The sequence below is a fragment of the Vidua chalybeata genome, chromosome 6 (genome assembly GCF_026979565.1).
Source record: "Vidua chalybeata isolate OUT-0048 chromosome 6, bVidCha1 merged haplotype, whole genome shotgun sequence".
NCBI classification, from domain to species: domain Eukaryota; kingdom Metazoa; phylum Chordata; class Aves; order Passeriformes; family Viduidae; genus Vidua; species Vidua chalybeata.
Window position 1 is genome coordinate 21,732,773 of NC_071535.1, and position 15,584 is coordinate 21,748,356.

General features: G+C 39.9%; 1 protein-coding gene across 2 annotated transcripts in view; it reads left to right on the forward strand.

The window, feature by feature from the left end:
* The window catches only part of ALKBH1 (alkB homolog 1, histone H2A dioxygenase), a 14,215-nt gene extending 4,133 nt beyond the window's left edge, over positions 1-10,082 (forward strand). The window contains exons 3-6 of one of the 2 annotated variants that reach the window (XM_053946624.1): positions 3,065-3,227; positions 6,663-6,753; positions 7,836-8,029; positions 8,553-10,082. In XM_053946624.1, the coding sequence (XP_053802599.1) occupies positions 3,065-3,227; positions 6,663-6,753; positions 7,836-8,029; positions 8,553-8,973 (869 nt within the window). In that variant the 3' untranslated portion in view covers positions 8,974-10,082. The remainder of the gene's footprint in view (positions 1-3,064; positions 3,228-6,662; positions 6,754-7,835; positions 8,030-8,552) is intronic. The other variant, XM_053946625.1, reaches the window with a different exon arrangement.
* The last annotated feature ends 5,502 nt before the right edge of the window (positions 10,083-15,584 follow it).

The window sequence follows — 15,584 nt, forward strand, 5'->3', positions numbered from 1 at the left end:
AGACTTTGAATCATCAAAATCACTGTTCTTTAAGCCTGGAGATCCATCCAATTTTCGCTTACCCTTTCAATTTGCCCAAAAAATTTATGGCTCCCAGTGGTGCTGTAGAAGACCAAATGGAAAACTTTCTTAAGCCAAGGTAAACATAATCCCCTGTTTTCCCCTTGTCTGAACATCTCACTCTGGCAGGCAGTAAGGTTGGTTAGACAAAATTTGCCTTCCATGCTCTCTGTTTCCAACCACCATGTTTCTAGAAGTTGCTGCCATGAAAGTTTGCTTCATAGTTTTATCAGGGGTTTTGATAAGGCTGATGAGTTTGTAGTTCCCCAGATCATCTTTATTTCAGGAATTTTTGTTTGATTAATTATGTTTTTTCTCATGTTTCTTTTTATTCATTGGGACCTCAGTTTCTGTATGGGTTGCTTTGAAGCCAGCCTACCATTTCTGAAATTGAAGCAGCCATGCTACCCATCTGGCATGTTTAATACACAGGGAATTGAATAACTTCAGGAGAAAGGCTTCTGCCTCTTCTTGCCTCTGTAAATGTTTTGTTCCACTTATCTGTCATATTATAGCTGCCCTCGCTTGGTATACTTGTCATTTACTGTCTGTCTAAATGTCTTTCCTAGTAATTACATAGGGGGTGTGGGGAATCACAGGTGTTCCACTTAACTGCATTTCTCTTCTGCTTTGGCAAGGAAACCTTTTACTAAAATGAAATGCAAATGCATTGACAAATTGTCTGTCCTGTTTAGAATGAACTCATGTGTGGACTTGAGGAGAATAGTATTTTATCGTTTTTCAGCTACCTTTATCTGGACATCCTAAAACAGTAGGAGATGTGTAACCAGCTGTCCCAATAGCCTTCAAAGTGAAGCAAGAATTTCTTTAGTTTTTCTATGAGGAAATGGAAAGGAAGTAATTTAGTTTTGTCCCCACAGTAAGAAATTAAATAGAAGACGAAGGAGTCTGGGTGAATTTCTATTGTGGTATCCTGAGTTCTGTGAGAAGCATGTGTCTTTGGGTCTTTGTAACTGACACTTTTTTTTTTTATGAGCAGTTTTTCTTGTTATTAGACATCTGCATGTCTTATCCTTCCTTTGACTGAGGTTGGAGACCACTTTCATTAGGTGCAAATTAATTTGTAGTACATAGCAAGATAGTGCTGCAGTAAGAGAATTGCACCTGCTTCCTCAGGGCAATTTCCTTTAGTATACAGATTCACAAAGAATAATTCTTTTACCCTTTCCCCCCACCATCTTTCAGGGGCAAGAGGTTCAATTATGTTGTCTTCAAAGTTTGTCTGTGGTGTTCCTCAGTCAATTCAGAAAGACTGCTACATAGATATTTCTTATTTCTTACTCTCCTCCCTCCTATGTGTGCAAGTCACTGATTTTTAGCACTATTAGTCTTTGGTCTGTGTTTCCACTGAATTTTTAATAGTAAAACTCTGCAACTGTCAGAAATTCAGTTTCTGCCTTTCTTGACACAATAAGCATAGTAGTAACCCACTTTTTAGCTGTTACTGCTTTTGTAAATCTAGACCAATCTAGTTTCTTAAGAGAAACCTAGGTCAAGGAAAGGTTTGGAGAGACATAAGCATGTTCTAAGTTTGTGAGATAAAAGCCATAAAATCTGGATTCTTGTTCTCATCTCTGCTTGTAACTAATTCTCCAGGCTTCAATGCTTTCATTAATACCTGGGGATAACACATACATAGTAGAGTGTAATTTCATGAATGTAGTAAAATGCTTCAAGAACCCACATCAAAAGCTGTAGACAGGAAGGGCAGTATTATTATTCTGTTCTATGCAGATGCCAACAGAAAGTAAATATAATGCTTCTGGCAAAGCAACTTCTTGTAACCAAACCTATCAGAAGGCTGCCATAGTCTCAAAGTGCAGGGAACAGAGTGAAGTGAATGACCATATGTTATTAATACACTGAAGGCTTTTTTTCTAACCAGTTACTTTAATCTTGAGTCTGTGAGGTATGCTGGCAGGTAGCTCTTTTTGTGTTTTTATTACCACTTTCATAAGGCCACAAGGCAAGTTTGTATCCTACTGAGACTCCTAGCTTTGCTGCTTCTTTTTTTTTGTCTCTGTTAAACTTGATATGACCGAGAAGTTAAAAAAGACACGGTAGGCCAAAACCTTAAAACCTCCTTTTCCTTTGTTCCTCTTATACCCTTATCTCTCTTTATATGTGGATTTTGTGTTGGTGAGTCTTATTGAATTGACAGTCTTTGAGAGAAATGCCTTGATTCTCAGAGTAGATACAGTACAGATTAATAGCGTCTCTCATATGGGCTGCTGCTTGAACCCTGCCTGAGGTGCCTGACTAAATGAATGTGCAGAATAGCTGCATGTTTATTTTGTTTTGTTAATTAACAATGCCTGCAAAGTATTTGCAGTCAATAACAAGTGGTTTGGGATATCATTTGACTTTCATGCCCATTTCTGAGTGTTACCATATTAAAATGCAAATATGGATACAACCAGACTTACCTGGAAATGAGCATGAAGAAAAGGGGAGGACACTTTATGTTAGTAGACACTTGTTCAGCCCAGGGACTTCTTTCTGAAGTAGCAATAGGAAGACAGTATGAGTTCAGAGACAGGGATAAAGTTAGTTTGGAGCACAGAAAATCTAGGCCAGAATTGCTTTAACTCTGCTAGGCTTAAGAGAAAAGTCATGCTGAATAATTAAAAAAATAAAATTTACTCCAAAACTATTAGATTTCCATGTTCTTACTCCTTTATCTCCTGTAATCAATATGCCTTACACAGATATGTCCTTTATTGTAATTTTTGTTTGGACTAGTGTTGGCTGCCCTCTCTGCCTCCTACCTTGTGCCACCATTTGTTTTTCTGAAAAAAAGCCAGTAAATTTTAACTAAACTATAATAGATTTCATCAGCTTATATACACAGTCAATGTTTGTATGTCTGAGGGTTTTTTTCACTACCTCTGGCTGCCATCCTTTGCTCTAGATTCAGAAAAAAACCCAGGGAAATTCCTAATCCTACTTTGTCTCCATCCTCTCCTTTTTTCTTTGTGGTCAGGGTTTATGTTCATACCGAACCCTTTCCTTCCTGGCTGCCAGCGTCACTGGGTGAAGCAGTGTCTCAAGCTATACCCTGAGAAACCCAATGTCTGCAACCTGGACCTGCACATGGCTCCTGAGAAGACCACTGACCTGTGGGGACAGAGCAAGGAGCAGCTGAGGTAAGTCCCTATCACTGTTCATGGTCAAAACTGATGGAGCCAGATCTCACCTTTGAGAAGGTCTAAGAAAATTGAGCAGGGAAGGGAAGCTGAAGAAGATTGTGTACATGCTAGCAGAATACAGATGGTGTCAGACATGCCAAGTTAAAAATGGATATTTCATGGCTTCACGTGCATCCTTGCTAATTCTCTGCTTTCATTCTCAATGGGATTCTCCAGTAGCATATTGTTCTAAAGTCATTGGTGAAATGATACATAGTGACCCTGGCTGATGTGGTGTTTGAAGCTTGCTAAGCTTCAATGAGTGGAACCATGAAGTCCCTCTAGGCCTCAGTTTTCCTGAGTCAAAACAGATCCTTTCCAAAACTCCCCACTAATGGTAGCACTTCTTTCCAGCCCAGTCAGACCCAGTACATTGTAATTGAAATGCTATTATCTGTACTTTCTTAAACTTCTCAAATCTAACAGTTTCTGTGTTCTTATTTTCTAAAGTATTTCTTTTGGTTTGGTTTTGTTTGTGGTTCTTCTTAATTCAGCATGACATTGAATTAAATGTATTAAATGTACCATTTTAATGGCAATCCTGTTTAATCTGAAAGATTCCATCAGGTTCAGAATTCTGTGGCTGATGTAGCTGCCTTCCCTCTACCTGATCTGGAATTTAATGGAGAATTTGTTCCAGTTTTGAAGTCAAGTAGAAAGTTTAAAAAAAGGAAAAGTCTTTTAAAGCTTGAACTTTATTAAAATCACCTGTAAAAATACATATAAGACAAACTGTTTACAGTACACAGTCTTTTAGCTATTTGGATATTTATCATTTCCTTATTGATTTCACTGCTCATTTTTCATAATGATTGTTTTGTGTTGGGTTGACATGGAGAGATTTTTCTTCAAAAAAAATCTCTTGACATCTACAAGATATAGAATGGCAAAAGCAAGATTGGGACTTCGAACTGTTTGCACCTAGGAGAGAAGTTAGACTCTGACCTGTATTTTCCAGGCTCAGTCAGAATTAGTTACAGAAATGTAGACACCGTTTTTGTGTTCCATCAGTTGTTCTGTGAAAGGATTGTGCATCGTGCCCAATGGCTGAAAAAAGTGGGGCACTGTTTCAGTTTGACAGGCCTCTCCCTGCAGGACCTCCTGTGTGCAGAGAATGATCAGAACAGAGGTTAATTTGCAGCTGAATCCAGTTCAGTTGAAAACAGTGTTTAGGAAAGTGATGGCTGGCAGCAAGCCTGGCAATTTTGTGAAGTACTTACCTGAGTCTTCAAGTGAGCCAACTGCTTATACCTAGAGGCAGCAGATGGAACTAGCCAGCCTCTCTAGTGTCTGGAGTGAAAGCATTTTGGAGAGGCGAGAAACATGCTTATCTAAAAAGAGATCTCCTTCCTGGGTCACAACTTTAATGCTGTTTAAAGCCAACAGGATAATGCATGCATGTGCTTGGGTCATGGCTTATCTGTTCTTTTCAGGATGCAGGAATCACAAGGTAGGGTGAATTTATACAATTCCTAGACATATATGTTATGCTTTCCTTACAAAGTGGAGACTGAGTATTTTCTCTGGTGCTGGGGACAATTAAAATCATAAAAGGTAATAGAGCATTCCAACAAGAGAGATATAGATATACAGATTTATAGGTATGTCCATCCTTGTGTATAAGGAGAATGCTGCAGGGGTTTTACAGATGCAAACATTACCTGCAAATAAAGAAACAAGGGATCTTCAGACCAAAGCTCCCATGCTGTTCAGTCTTTTTCTAACATAGTTATACCAGACCTTTTCTGTGCTTTCTTGTGGGGCCTTTATTGTTTCCAGATACACAACACTCATATTTTTCCCTTCTTAGCAATCACATATGAAATCACATGCAAAATACCAAGTTCTGGGAATAAGGACTTGCCACACACATTTGGGTTCTTGTTGTTGCACGAACCCTCTAGCACTGTAGCAAAAAAGGGCACTTTGGAAAGGCACATGCTAAAATTGTTTCATTATGAACATTGTTTGTCAGTTGAAAGATGTACAAGAACAAACTGTGGGCTCTCCCTTTTCTAAATGCTGTGTTGCCTGCTTGTGGGCTACACAAATTGTTCCATGCAGCATGTATTTGACAGTTACTGTGTTGGTGTATATGGTAATTGCAGTTGCTGTTACCCTATGACAGATGGAAAATGGAAAGACTATTTTCAGTAATCAGTGAGCTAAGAAAAATTACTAAAGCTAAAGAAACTTGCCTTTTACTCCTGTTCCTGGTTTATCTTATGAGTTATCAGGATGGCATAGTTGAAGGGCAGGAACAAGCTGTGTATCCAGGTAGAAATGCACATTAAATGCAGAAGTTTGGCTGAGACTTGACCATGGCAGTACAAATATCAATCTTTTTTTGTAAAAGAGAGCATGCCATGCTGAACTAATGAGGCTATGAATGAGAGCCAGCCGTCTCGTACTACCGTTTATTTTTTGAATATATTTCCCTTTTCTATATTTTTCTTTTTTTACTGTAACACGTGACTTGGCTGGAGAAAAGTATGCTGTAATTGCTGTAATGAGTAGACTAGAAGATAGATGTGTTCCTTCCTTTTTCTATTTTTCATTATCATATTTGTATCTGATTTAGTTACTTATACTCTGTAACTTTTCAAAGGCTTTTCCATAGTCTGTCCTAGAAGCTTCTCCTTGAAGCCTCTTCTTGCTTTCATCACCTACAAGTAAGAATGGTAAATTGGTGTATGGCTTCAGACCACTCAGCCCCTTTACTTCAGGGTTGTCACGTGAGAAGAACAGTTCTTTGTCCTGCATAGCAGTCTGGATAAGGGGACACCTGCAGTCTAAATTTCTTGATGCTGTGGTCATAGGTAGAGAAGTCTTGCTTCTTACTGCGAGTCAGCCCATCCTAAGGACATTTTATCAAAGTACCAAGAAGCAGAACCAACCATCCTTTGCAATATTAGGCAGCATGCTATGTTTCACTGTCAGGCAACTCATTTTCTTTTCTTGTAATTTTCCATTAAGTGCCTAGAATATTTTTTCCTTGAATTTGCAGCTTTCAGATCTTCAGATTCTGGTCTTTAACTTTTGGGTGCTCAAATAGAACATTTTTAATTCTGATTTCTTAATTTGCGCGACTCATTGTGTTTCCATCCGATAATCTCTTAGATACCATTTGAAAATACAAGCTTTCAAACTGACCACACTTGGCAGTAGGCCCACAGCTTCCACACATTCCACGAACTAAATTTTCAAGGTCTTTGGAGGAAGAAAGTATTGGCACTGAAAAAAAAAAGTTTAGCATTGATCAGTTTTAACAGCACTGACTGGTTTTAATAGGCTGTGAAATGGATGAGTGAATCTCATTACTGTATGCTGCACTACCAGAAGACCCCTCAGAAATTAACACATATCCTATTTATTTCTATTTTGTCTTTGTAGAAGGAAAGGTTCCAGTAAATGGGAGCCCAGGAGCCTATTGGAGAAGCTGCGCTGGGTGACCCTTGGTTACCATTATAACTGGGATACTAAGGTATTGAGATTAAATTCTTCTCCATTTTTCTTAGCCATAAGCACTCGGAATGGCAAACAGAGAAGGAAATAATGGAATAAAGATAGTCTTGAGGACAGGCACTAACAAACTGTGCTTTTAAGAACATTTTAATCTGTATTGGTTGACTGTGAAGGGTTTAACAGCAGAAGTCCATTGCTGCATTCTTTCCTTTGAAATTTAACATGATAGCATACACTCAGCTCTAAACTTACAACTGTTTCAGGGTAAGTGGCATTTTTACCTACCAAAAGGGATGGTTACAAAAGCATTGCTAACTATTAAGATGAGTGTGACTTCTGGGAAACTTCTCTTTGGTGGGGGGAGCAGGAACAAGAAGAAGCTGCTGCTCATATGATTTTGAACTTTAGTGAGTCTGAACCACTGTAGTGCATTCTAACCAACTAACAGTTGTTTTGAGGATCCTGATCAAAATAAACTTTTTTTCATTACACTGAGATAGATGGAGGCTAATAAACACTGGCAGAGTGAATATGCATCTTATCTGTATATATAGCAGATAACCAAATCTGCTTGCAGCCTTTTATTCACCAGATCAACCTGTTATTGCATGGCCTTAATAAAAGTTTGGTTATTATCTTCCAGTCCTCTCAGAATGACTTATGGGAGAGAGAAAAAGTAGGTTTGCAGTTAATTTCTGCTTGTTATTAATGAAGGAATAAAGATGCTTGTTTTGGAGCTCTGTTGATGAGCTACAGAACTGTCTTTCCATTGGCAGCTTCAGGTTGTGACTGAGAAGATCCTCAGGGTGTTGGTACTGACCTTACTGATTTTAAGTTTAGCATCTAGATATAATGATTAACTCCACAATTAATTGTATCTCTGGCAGTCTCAGCCTAGGCCACGAATTTTATGGTAGGAGGTAAATTTGCTGTGATTCTGCCTGTGTTGTAGTCATTTTCTAGGTAAATGTGATGTCCTTCAACATGACTATCAGTCAGGATTTTGAGTTCTTTTTCAGTGTTTGTTTCTAAGTGTATTTGCTGCTCTGATGTGTTGGGTGTGGCTTTCTTTTTTTTCCTCCCCCCCTCTCCTCCTTCCAGAAGTACTCAGCAAATCACCACACTCCTTTCCCCTCAGACCTTGCATTCCTATCAGAACAAGTGGCTGCAGCCTGTGGGTTTCGGGGTTTCCAAGCCCAAGCAGGGATCTTGAACTACTATCATTTTGACTCTTCACTGGGAATTCATGTGGATGAGTCTGAACTAGACCATTCTCGGCCCCTGTTATCGTTCAGGTGAGTCAAGGAAAGCACATTTGAGTGTTATGGAAAGATCGGTGGCTTTTTTCCTAGGGTTGCTTATGGTTATAGGATGGCAGTATGATGTAGTTTGCTAATTGGATATATAACTTTCACTCTTAGAAGATTTGAATAGCAGAAGGCTATAGGTCAGGGATATAGGTTTTTCCTTAAGGACTGCTTAAATAGCTTGGATATAGTGCCTGGAGTGAAGAGTTCTTTTGCAGAGAGCACACTTCTGTTCTAAAGCAGCAGAGTGCCAGTTGGGTACTAAAGAAGTATCTCAGCAAAGCTTCAAACTTGGCAGGGCAATTGCTCACACTGTGCCTATCTTGAACCAGGTCTGTTAGTCTGTTTACCATGTTCCCACCTAAAAGTTGTTCTTAAGAGTCCCTCTGGTTTTTGTGATTGCTTGGGGTGTTCTTTATGAAGGAGTTTAACTACTGATATTTTCTTACTGTACAGAAAATTGTTCTCTACCTGAATTTGTTTTCTCTCTCCATCTTTATACCATCTCTAGTTTTGGGCAATCCTCAATATTTTTGCTTGGAGGCCTGAAGCGGGAGGAGGCCCCGACAGCAATGTTCATGCACAGTGGAGATATCATGGTGATGTCTGGCTTCAGCCGCCTGCTGTACCACGCCGTCCCCAGGGTCCTCCCCAACCCTGAGGGGACAGCTCTGCCTTCGTGCCTCAACCAAGCTCTTTCTTCAGACCTTCCTGTTGGCTCAGTCATTGAGCACAGCTCTGATGATGACTGGCAGGTGTGTGCCAAGTACCTGCAGTCCTCCCGCATCAACATGACTATTCGACAGGTGTTGGCTGAGGGTCAGAAATTTCCAGAGGAATCTGGGACAAATGGAAAGAGCCAAGCACCCTCTGAAGACAGTTATCATGAGAACAGCAAAGCCAAAAGACATAAACCAAACAGAGTCAGCTGAGACTCCGCAATCATATGGACATGGACCAGACAGGCAATCTCCATATGGAATTAGGAACTGGTGTAATACTGGAAGTCACTTGTCTGTAACAGTTAATAAACTTGTGCAGAATAAATATAGTCCTTCTTGCTGTAGTACATACGTAGGAGGAGAAAAAGAATTCAAAAGGAAAAGAAGGACTGGGACTCAGGAGATGAACTCTATTGGCATTTTGTTGTAAATGTTTACTGTACTCTGTTTCCTTTAAAATACCTGTATGTCAGAGAACTTTAAGCTTGGTTAAGCTTAAATGGTTTAAGCTTTTGGTGACGCTTGGTTTAAGCTTTAGGAGTGATGCTTGTATTTTGAAATCATTGGGCAGAGAGTGTTAACAGAAGATACATAATTGCTATATGATGGGGAATCCTGTTGAGCTTGTAAAGCTCAGCTGAAGCTAAGTTACAAGTATGAATGAGAATGGGGTGCTATGGGTGTAAGACCTGCCTGCAGCATTTTCAAGATAATTACCTCTGCAGCAAAAATGGCTTCAGTGGTCAAAAACTGGCAGCTCCCTCAAGCAACACCTGTTGTAAGCTTTATGTAGTCCTGTGCTCTCCTTTTGCCTGTTTGCATCCCCTCAGTTGCAGCAGAATCTGCTTTTATGAATGGTATTGAACATCTTATCTCAGATTTTAGAGAGAAACAGTTGGGAGTGATATCTACTTAGAATATCTAGTAGCTCCCAACTGGGTCTCCTCCCAGCAGTATGTGACTGAGCTCAACATGGCCATTCTTTCAAAACTGCCCTCTCCTAAGTGCCTGTGTGTTACAGTTCTCCAGTCCCAAGCTAGCATCTGTAAGGAACAGGATGACTTGCAAATAAGAGCAAGCTGTAAATTAAGTACCTAAAAAATTAATCATTGACTATCTCTGTCACCCAAAGATAAATATATTGAAACAAAGAAAAGCACTAGCTTTTGTGCTAGTTCTTTTTAAGATTCAGACCTTCCTATCTACTTCTTAATGCAATTTTAATTGTTTGAGTGGAATGCACTATCCCTGGGGTATTTTGTTGCACTTTCCCAATGAATAGACTTACTTGCTTTTAAATTAAAGATCTCTATCAGTTTTGGGCTGGCTATTTTCTTCTTTTCTTTTTCTCCCTGTTAGTTGTTTCATGTATTGTTAATGCTGCTGTATCACTTGTGCAGTACCCTCCAGGCTTCTTTTGGATCTACTCCCTCTGCAATCTGCCAGCTCCTGTGGAGGTGCCCTGCATATGTCTGTAGGGCTGCTTTGCCTACGGGCAGTTCAGGGTTTGTTGGGCAGTTGCAGAGGGGTGTTGCCTGCAGTATCAAAGTCCAGTTTAATTCATATGTGGCAGCTTTTCCTCATGGGTAAAGTGTCTGGTCTGCTTACCTCATAGGAGGTGAATGTGTGTTTGCATGCAATTAATTCCTTATGCAATACTGCAAGGAGTTCCAGTAACTTAAGGTCTAAAATAATGAGATATGAGTTTTAATGTCTTATTCTATGCTAGCTGTGTGTCCTTTCTGTAGCCTGGGCCTGGTATATTTATAGCTGAGCCCTAGGAGGGTGAATATACTACGCAGAGAGGTTACAACATGACCAGAAAGGAAAGTTGACTGAGTCAAGCTCAGAAAACAGCAAAGCTCCCTTAGTGGCACCTGCAGATGGAGAAGGATGGAGAGGAATATCTGTTTTCCTAACTGAGAAGGCTGACTGTTCTTCACTCTGGAGAAGGAAGCAAAAATTGTCCAACTCTGTCATCTCTGATGATGAGACAAAAAGGTGGTGAACAGGAGCTGGTTTCTTCATCTCACAGGCTGAATTGTAAGTCCATGGTTTTCATGTCTTTTGTTCCCTATAAATATTTATGACAAGCAGTCATTTATTCCAGAATTCAGCTGTTCCTGTGATTCAAGGACAATAAAGCATACTGTTTATCCTCTGCAGTTAAAAATTGTAGTAAATGCTGCGAACTACTGATAGCAATTGGTCATGAGAAGTGTCCAGTCCCTTGAAGCCTTATGTTTAGATGTGACTGAGTTGAGAATTTGCTGAGTTACTTGCAGTCAAGCTTTTTATCTGATGCCACTGTAAGACAGCCCTGCTCTAATTCTATATCAGACACCCAGAAAATAAAAAGTCTATGACCCAGAAATGGACATGCGAGAAATGGCCCAGAAAAAAAAAGTATCAGTGTACCATGAGAAATAATAAGAAGAGAGAATTTTCTGAACTGCCAGCCTAGCAGGATTATTGGTTTTGTGACCAGAGCAGAGGGGAGTACAAATGATCAAATCACAGGACTTCTGCAGGCTCTGCCAACTGTGCTTCCAGAATATAATTTCAAAGAGGCAGTAAGTCCTGGGAAGAAGGCAGGGAGTAGGGCTGCATCCAGTAATGTACTCAGGACCCATTGACCTATTCCAGACAGCTTTCAGAATCTGACATTTGCACCACATTTGCTTGGGTTTGTGATGACATAAAAGGATTTTTCCATAGCACTGATCAAATTTTTGTATCTGTAGGTACCACAAATAATTGCTTGTGTTCATATAGGTGTGTGCTGAGACAATCTCTGTAGTTTGTAATTCCTCTAAGGGAGAAGAGGGAAAGAACAGGACATCTGGACCAATTCTGCAAGAAAATGTATGTAATGAGTTGATTACATGAAGGTAAGCATGTGTTTCTTTCAAAGCCACCTGGAAATGAAGCACATTGTTTACCACATGTATACTGTTCATTATGTGATCTATAGATAAAGCTAGCTGTCCAACAGTTGCTGCTTTTTTTTAATCAAGAATAAAGAGAAAATCTCCAGTTAAATGACAGAGTGCAGTGGGATGAATACTGGAAGCAGAAGAGGAAGCTGCCTGTACAAACAAAAAATTTTCAGTCCTCTTGAGAGAACTGTGCTAGAACAGTTCAGTGTTACAACTGAACTGCTGGCTGGTGCCCAAGACAGATTTACTGCATGCTCCATGCTGCCAGGCAGTAACTTAGGGGCAAGGTAGTCCCTAAAGCTGTGCCTGCTGCTTGAATGATTCTGATCTTAGGTATTTTTCCTTTCTTTGAGAGCTTATTGACATTTCTTTCCTCACTGTTTCACAGCAGATATTTCTACAAATTGCAGTAAGGTGCACCTAAGCTCCTCTATTTTGCTGTGTGCTCTGCTGAGCTCATAGGTAGAGAGAAGGAAGCTGGGTAGGGACTGCCAAGACAGCAGCAACATCACACTGCCATGGCTGGGGTGAAGCTGGCCAGAATCTTACGTAGTGCAGACAGCAGCTCAGATCTGTCTTGTTCTATTCATATAAGTTATTCTCTGCATCACACCTGAAACAGGACAGATTTAACACAGAAAAGAGACTTGTCAGGGATAAGATTGTCTTCCACTTAATTAGGATGCAAAATTAATTGAGCAATAATTCAGTGTGCTCTAAGCATACTTCAGTTCTGATGAAATTGTAAAACTTGCCTGAGTCTGAACACGTTACCTCAAAAAGTTAACAGAAGTACATGGCCTGCAGACATTAATGATCCAGAAAAATATGTTGATAGAGGCCTCAAAAGACCCATATATGAAAGGCCTTTTTTTTTTATTTAATAATCTTTATGGAAGAAGAGACTTAGAGTAAACCAGCAACAGTCATCCACGGTCTGTTGATGCCTCCATAAATCCTAACGACCAAAGCTGGTTGAAAACAGTCTATAGCATAAGGTTATAGATATGGTACAAGGAAGCACAAGATGTATCTGACACAAGTTTAGCACAGTACAAAATAAGTTTATTTATAGTCAGTAAATAATAATCACAAATACCTTAATAAAACCATTTTTCTATGCCAGGAATTGAACAATGACTAAGAATATGTTCATATGTCCTCTGGTAAAGTTGAGGTGAGATAAAAGTTGCCACTCTAAGTAACAGCTTTGCTCATATAAGCTGTTTTCTTGCATCCTCATCTGGAGAGAAGGTAAAGGACCATAGAAATGGTGGTTGAAGGGATCTCTGGAGGTGTCTAGTCCAACCTCCCACTAGGAATTAGTGCTGTTGTCTACATGACACTTAGAAACCTTCTGTGATGGAGACTGCCATTTCTTTCAGTAACTTGTGCCCAGTGCTATCATATTCACCTGATGAAAAATTTTCACCTGACTGAGTTTCCAAGGATACAACCTCTATCCATTCTCTCTGCCTTTTTCTGCCCATCTATTACTACCAGGAGTTTGCTTCCACTTTCTTCGTGACATTCCTACAAATAATTGAAGTCTACAGTTAGACCAACTTTCCTTAGTCTACTCTGAGCTGCATGGAAGGACTCCAGGAACCACAACATTTCCCATAGGTATGTGCCCTGGACCCCCACCTTCCTTCACTTTAGCCCTGTTCAGAACCTTGTCTGATTTCAGATGCTGCACCACTCTCTCTGCTAAGGCTGGTTTTTGTTACAATCAGGAAGCCAACAACAAATTTACTTCTAAATCTGATAGATGCACTAGATCCACTTTTTTTACAGTATTTCCTAAATTAAATATTTTTTCCTCCCATCTACATCATAATAAAATAAAAGTAGTAGTTTCGTGAGGTGCAGAATGAACGAACCATAGTCCCCTATGGAATTTTGTTCCTGAAAAACTGAGTTCTCACTGAAGCTTTTCATCCAGATGAGTACTTAATATGTGGTATTTTCCTATGTGATATCCCCAGAGTTTAATATATGCACAGTGCACCATTTTCCTGACTCAGGATAGTTATAGGGTCCCTCTCTAACTGGCTACCTACTACCTGCGGGAACTTTGTTTGCTGTGAAATTTATCAAATCTAATTAAAATAGACCAACAGGTTTCAAAGTTACTGGACAGGAATGGGAAGACACACCAAGTTTAACACATGGACAAGGCATAAAAACATGCTTTCTTCCTTTGGGAAACCAGTCTCTAGGATACTTTCATGCTCTTAATGCAAGCTGATCTGGACTTCTGGAGCAGGTCCTGCTCTGAAGGATTCTGCTCTTGACATCCCAGAGAGGAGAGAAACAATCTGGAATATCAGAGTAATTTTAGTCCAGAAGGCACAATCTCCATCTGGTTCCTGCAATTATATCACCCCCCCTTAGAAGAAGCTGACTGTCCACAGAGACTGAAGTTAATCAGCTAACTGCTTATCTCTCCAAGATGGTAAATAAGTCTCTGGAGTACAGCAGGGAGTCAGACCTGATTTTTATTTGAAGATAGGGCTCATATTCAGATTGGCATCATGGAAAGTACCACTTCCACTGCATCAGGGGCGAAGGAAGAGGGGATAGAGTCTGGAAAAGCCTGTAGTAGCTTTTCCTCTTTTCAGAATAGAGGTGTTTATTCTTCTGGATGAGGAAGTGAAAGCTTTAACCTTATGGAGACACTTCCCATCTTGTTTTTTACCAAGTCAGTAGAGATTATTCTGTCTCTCACCTTTTCCTGTGGGGCTGTTGAATGTCCTCTTCCACAACATCCCCATGTGTAGTGGACTCTCCCCGAGCCTCTCTGTGTAGCCTGACCCTTTTTGTCCATGTAATCATGCATCTCAGCACTGGGGTGTGTGCTTTACCATCACTCAATGCTTATTTCCTTAATTCAAGAGCTCAGTGCTGCTGCCACCTGCCCACAATACAGCTTTTCTAATCTGCTTCGTGATGTCAAAGCTCTTCCAAAGTATAGGTCAGGACCATTAGACCCTGGAAGTTCAGAAGCAAGGCCAGTTTATAACAAAATGTGTGGAAACTGAAATATAGGTAACATGAGGTGGTATTCACACTTATGTGTAGAAATGGTGCTTTGTCCACTACAGCCAAGGTTTAGGTTTAAGTGTTATGTTTATCCTTGGACTTGATGATCTTAGAGGTATTTTCCAACCTAAATGATTTTATGAATTTGTGAGGCACAATGAAACACTCCCCAAATACTCTTGTTGAACTATGTATAGAGAATAAAAAGTGAGTCAGCCTAGAAGACATACAGTCTCTCCTCTGATGTTGAGAAGTCAGTATTATACATTAACTTTTAGCTTCCTTGTAGGTGAATTTAAAAAACTCACTCTGTATTTACTGAGGAAGGCCAGAAGAATCAATAAAGGCCTTGGCTTTCTAGAGGTGATCATCTCACCAATCATTCCTCCTCTGTGCTAAGGGCTTAGATAAGATTTTGGTTTTGTTTTCTTTCTCCTTAACGGATAGATTTCTTAATTAGGGTGGGGGGAAAATGACTGCAATTTTGCTGTGGCAAATTAAAACCAAAATGAGGTAGCAAAGAGCAGGATCTAGAGGGGAGGGGGGCAATCAGAGACAGCTATTGATTTGGAAATGATTGAGTAGCCAAAAAAGAGCACAGAGCCTGGAAAGGAGACTCATTTTTCAAAGCACTGATCTTGTTGAAAACAATCAGTCCAGGCAGAGGTATTGGTTGATGCTAAAGCTTTGGAGTTAGAGTTGTTTCCAGACAGAATTTAAATTTTGGAAAGACTCACTGGTTCATAGTGGGATAACTTCTTAGACAAATTCTGAGATTATGAGAGCTAGGAACCATGAAGCAGAGGTGAAAAAAAGTAAACCTGAGTGGAGCATCAA